Raw genomic sequence first — 5,646 nt, 5'->3', positions numbered from 1 at the left:
AAGTACCCATTGCGGTCGTTCGATCCGTATGTGTGCAATCAATGTATTCCATTACTGCACGGAAGTTGCTGAGATCGTGAAATTCACGTGGTGTTGTGGACAGTACTGGAATAAAATATCGCGGTCCGTGAAGTGCTCGGCATCCCCATAGGCGCCAGCACCGAGAAGCTCATGCAGCTGGGGATCCACAACACCTTCGATGAGGTTGTTTGGTCACAGAAGTTAGTCCAGGTTGTCAGGCTCGCTTCCTCGCCTGCGGGGAGGCGGATCCTGGAGGCGCTGGACTTTAACCCGTCAGGGAAAGGTGGTGCGTGCTCGACGCGTGGTCGCGGGAGGCCGTCACGGTCTCGCCGTTCCCGCGCAACGTGCACCCGCAACGCAATGTAGGCAGACGCCGGGCCCGGGCGGTCGCACTTCTCGGACCCGTCGCCGACGATCCACGATCGGTCGCGTTCGTCGACGTCGCCCAATAAGGTTCGTCCGACCGGTTCGCGGCGGCCGTGGTGGATCACAGGGGCAACCTATCACCGCGTCCGTGCGGGGCTCGTGTCCGGATTGCGGAGATCCATTCTGCACTTTAGAACACATGCTCTGGCGGTGTCCCTCGTTACGGGACCACGGTCATCTCAACCACGTCCTAACGTGGGAGCGGCTCGCGGCGGCCCTCTTCCTGATAAGGGGGTTTCGGAGACACTCCTCAGGACCTTAATAAAGTTCACTGCCTGCCGTGAAGTGCTCGAAGTTGTTTGCATAGAATGTTGTTTGAAAGAAGTGCGGCCATTGACGTCGCTACAGTGTTGACGTTAATGTGCCGGTCCCGTCTGTGGTTAAGGAGACGGGCCCCGTCACTGCAGGGCAGAGGTTAAAGCGCCGGGCCCCGTCACTGTAGTGTTTATGTCACAGTACCGGGCCCCGTCACTGTAGTACAGATGTTAAAGTACCGGGCCCCGTCACTGTAGCGCTTATGTTAAAGTACCGGGCCCCGTCACTGTGTAGCCCGGTTAAAAGTGCCGGGCCCAGTACAGATGTTAAAGTGCCGGGCCCCGTCACTGTAGCGCTTATGTTAAAGTACCGGGCCCCGTCACTGTAGCGCTTATGTTAAAGTACTGGGCCCCGTCACTGTGTAGCCCGGTTAAAAGTGCCGGGCCCCGTCACTTTAGTACAGATGTTAAAGTGCCGGGCCCCGTCACTGTAGTCACTACCTTCTGTGAAACCCGTATGGGCTTCCCTGGTAGCTTCGCGCTGCATACAGATGGATGATAATCTTCCCTTTCATGATCTTTCCTCCACCTTGTGGACTTCCGCAAAACTGATTATATACATAAGGAAACGTTCTATAGGTCCGGTGCATATGTATTTGAAGAAACAAAGGGGCAGGCGTACAAAAATTGCATGTTTAATGGTTTAACGTTTCGGCCGTGGCACGGCCTTCGCCAGAATATACTGCCGAAGGCCGTGTCACGGCCGAAGAGTTATATCGTTAAACATGCAATTTTCGTAAGTGTGCGCCTTCAACTATATATATATATATATATATATATATATATATATATATATATATATAAATGTCAGGTTTGAGTGAGTGAGTGAGTGCGTGAATAAACTTTATTGTAGGTCCGGCGAGGACGCGAACTCGTCGCGCACCCGGCTAGTCCCACGTCGGGACCGGCAGGTCTAGCCCACCGGCCCGGTCGCGGGCACGCCGGACGGCCAGGATTTGCTTTTTCAGAGCGGGGCTACGCAGAAGCGAGTCCCACTCCTCCTTGATGAACTTGTCCCACTCCTTGATGAACTTGTCATAACCGTCCAAAAACATACAAACCGTAAAGTAGAGAGAAGCCGCCTCCCCCCCCCCCACCTGAAGAATATAAGCTTTCGCTTAGTATGGTTGAGTGGTCTCAATGTCCAGGAATATTAGCTGAGTTTATACAATTTACAAATAGCAACGCCGACAAGCTACTTCCTCCTAATAACAGACGCGTTTACAGTTTATGGCTTTGCTGTTGCTTTATAACAGCGTGATTTTGTCAGGACCAAAGGACTGCTTTAACGAAGCACTAAGCGCCGACAGAATGTCACAAAGACGTATGTTAATAGAAGTGAGTACCTTCTCGACGTTGGTAACGAATACTTGTTGGAACGGCGCCGATCTATTGAGACACATTTTTTTTTTAAGTGCTGCCCATCCAGTTACGCTGGGATCTTGTCAGAAATTCCTGGATGTATGCTCCTGCTAGTGTTTTCACCATTGGCCGGTTATACAAGAGCACAGCACTGCACAGAAGTGTCGTTAGCTGCTACATAAAGTTAAAGGCAAATGAAATGCACGTACGCCTTTTTTTTCTGTTCTAAATACGGGATAGCGTAGGTGATTCTCATCAGGAAAGGTGTCAAAACAGCACTAGGTTTACCAGCATGCACATCAACCGAGATGATTCTGAACCTAGGAGTGTCGAACACCCTAGAGGAAATGTGCGAGGCGAAACTCACGGCACAATATATCAGACTAACTGGCAGCAAAACGGGCCGATCCATCCTCAGAAACCTGGGCTATCAAAACCCAGAATCACGTGATAGGATAACCGTCATCCCCAAAGAAATTGCTAACAAGTTAAGAATAACCCCTATCCCAAGAAACATGCACCCCATACACAACAAGGAACGCAGGAGAAGCAGGGTCCAAAGACTCCAAGGCTCCCTCCTCCAAACACAAGGGGTAGTGTACACCGATGCGGCAGAATACCCAGAAGGGCATTATGCTGCAGTAGTAGTGAGCGACAAAGGCGAGCTAGTCTCTAGCTGTAGCGTACGACACTCTTCACCAGATGAGGCAGAGATGGCGGCGATTGCCCTGGCAATCACACACCCATCAACTAGAATAGTCATCACCGATTCTAAAACTGCAATCAAAGCCTATGACAAAGGTAAGGTTTCCAAAGAGGCCGGCAAAATTCTGCAAGCAGGCAAGGAGAACGTACCTAACGACCTAATTAGGATAATATGGGCACCCGCTCATAGTGGACTCACAGGGAACGAGATCGCCAATGAGGTCGCCCGAGGACTCACACACCGGGCCCCAGCGCAGGCAGATTACTTCCTGTCCAAAAAGCGAGAGTTAACCACATACAGAGAAATTCTAGAACACTACAGAATGGGGAGGAGAACTCTGCCTCCCCCCCATAGATCTCTCACAAAGCCGGAAGAGGTAATATGGCGAAAACTGCAGACAGGTACCTTCCCAAACCCGTATATTCTGCACAAATGGCATCCTGAGGTGCACTCTCCAAAATGTAAAAACTGTGAAGGCACAGCAACGCTAAATCACATGCTTTGGGCTTGCCCAGCACTAAACGGCCTACATGGAAACAGAGAGTCATGGGAATCCTCCCTCCATAGCCAGGAAGAGCAAGCCCAAAAACAGGCCATCCGTCAAGCCCAGGCCGCCGCCGGAAGCCAACTGATTCCGGCCGACGTCTAGGGGGGAGGTAGACGGTGATAGGGAGAGCTGCGTCTCACCCGATCACCCATACTCTCTGACGGGTGTAAATAAAGTGCTATCTCTCTCTCTCTCTCTGTTCTAAATAGAACTGCGTCCGCTTTTATAGCGAAGCTGTTAAGGGCTACCTTCCCCACTGTTGTGTCCGCATGTAGAAAAAAATACCGATGACAGTGCAATGCCGAGAAGGCCCGCGATGGACGTGCTGTTCGCCATTAAGGGGCCCGTATACACAGCCTCGCTGGCCATCATTCTTCACGAGTGGAAGGGCACTGCATTTTTTTTTCTACGCAACAATTAGTCCACTCTGCGCCTAAAGAAAGATCGTGCTGCAACGCGGCACGATGTACGTAATGTGACACAAATAAAACTGCGTCGTTGACGCCGCATATATTTACGAAAAATAACAACGCGAAGACGTCACAGCATGTCATAGTTGCTACCACGCTGATCTCGCGTGCCAGGTTCACAGTCTCTCCCACGCACGCACATACACGTATACGCACATGTTCCTTCATGTTCAACGAGAACATGTACAGTTCTCGTTGGAAAACACAGTTCGTGAGGTATGCAGTTCCACACCTCTGTCGTTTGCCTACAAATCCTCTACAAACAGCTATTCAGCTTCACGTGGATGAATCTCGCAAACGGAAAACAAAAGGCTACAACACAGCATGGCGACCTTGCATCCACAGGGAAGCTGCGACATTGTAGTGTTGCTTTAAACTCGGAGTTGTTCGCAGATACAGGCATCGAAGGCCCTTTCCCCACAAAGCTTATACGCGACGCGCAGCGAAGATGAAAGCACGTCTGTGATCTTCATACACAATGTAACGAAATTAAAAATTGTTCAATGAACTTCGCGTAGACAACCGGACGAAAGAAAACAAGTCAGTAAACAAATGCCCCTTGTCCCTCTACCCCTTCCTAGTCACCCTTTTATGTTGTGTGACTACGCCCATTCAAATCTACATGCGTCCTAGGACATCGCAAAGCCCGCCTGCACAAGCGGCAGTGTTTTCAGCGCGGGAAAGGCCACTTGGGCGAGCTGAGCGCCTGCTTGACCGGAAGCACTGCTAGCGCGGAGCTCATACGTCTGCCCCTCCTCCTCTTCTTTCGCTTCGGCGCCAGCGTGGTCTGCATGACGTCCAGGAGGTCCCTGCGCTTGCCGTCCATGTTGGTGACGGCCACGTCGGTAGCGCCTCTGACAGTCGTCTCGGGTAAGCTGAGGAGCACCAGCAGGCCTCCGAATACCAATACCGCCAGGACTGCGAAGCCGACGTCCTCCCGGTCGACCTCCTGCAGAAGAGAGAGCACCGAGGCGAACACGGCGCCGACGCGGCCGCACGTGTAGGCGCCACACATGACCGCGCTGCGCACCGACGAGGGGAACAGCTCGGCCATGTACAGGTAGTTGGTGGGGATCAGGGCGCTCGCCAGGCACTTGGCCGCGATTGCGAGCGCGTAGGCGACCTCGTGGGGCTCGGCGTACGTGGCGATGCCGTAAAGTCCGGAAACTCCGCCGAGGAGCGTGAAGAGCACGAGCATCAGCTGCAGGCGTCCCAGGGTGTTGAGGGCCAGGTACAAGGCCAGGTAGGTGGGTGCCAGGGCAGCCACAGAGATGACGCGCACCACCAGATTACTGCTCCCGCCGAGCCTGTGGCTCCAGGTGAGCGAGTAGTAGGCCAGCATGGCGGTGAACGTGGTGACGAAGACCGCGACGGCCCGGCCCCGCAGCGAGCCGGGGACCAGCAGCGCAGTGGGCGCCACCGGCGAGTACGGCACGCTCGCCTTGTTCATTTCGAACTTGATCCGCTCGAAGGCCTGCTTGGCGCGGATGCGGGACACGCCGTTCACCTTGGCGGCGGTGTAGATGACTTCCTCGGCCTCTTTCAGCCTGGACATTGAGAGCAGCCACATGGGCGACTCGTGCACGGCGAACGTAGCCGAGAGGAGCAGCAGGGTGGGCGCCACGACGAGCAACTGGAGCGGGAACCAGCCGATGCGGACGGCGGTGACGAAGACGAACAGCATCTCGACGAACAGGACGCCCAGTGAGTTGCCGAGACCCATGTAGAAGGTACGGTACTGGAGCGGCGCCACCTCGAACATCAGGATCACCGTGATGATGTGAACGGTGCTGGCGCAGG

The 5,646-nt window shown here is 53.6% G+C and overlaps 1 protein-coding gene across 1 annotated transcript in view; it reads right to left on the bottom strand.

The window, feature by feature from the left end:
• Window positions 1-4,161: 4,161 nt before the first annotated feature.
• LOC142574222 (solute carrier family 22 member 6-like) overlaps window positions 4,162-5,646 on the bottom strand; it is a 2,274-nt gene continuing 789 nt past the window's right edge. Inside the window, exon 1 of the mRNA XM_075683368.1 lies at window positions 4,162-5,646. This exon is cut by the window's right edge and continues 789 nt beyond it. Within this exon, the coding sequence (XP_075539483.1) occupies window positions 4,517-5,646 (1,130 nt within the window). The 3' untranslated portion in view covers window positions 4,162-4,516.

Source organism: Dermacentor variabilis, chromosome 3, assembly GCF_050947875.1.
Source record: "Dermacentor variabilis isolate Ectoservices chromosome 3, ASM5094787v1, whole genome shotgun sequence".
NCBI lineage: Eukaryota > Metazoa > Arthropoda > Arachnida > Ixodida > Ixodidae > Dermacentor > Dermacentor variabilis.
The sequence above is the reverse complement of the archived record's forward strand: the minus strand, read 5'-3'. Positions and strand labels throughout refer to the sequence as shown.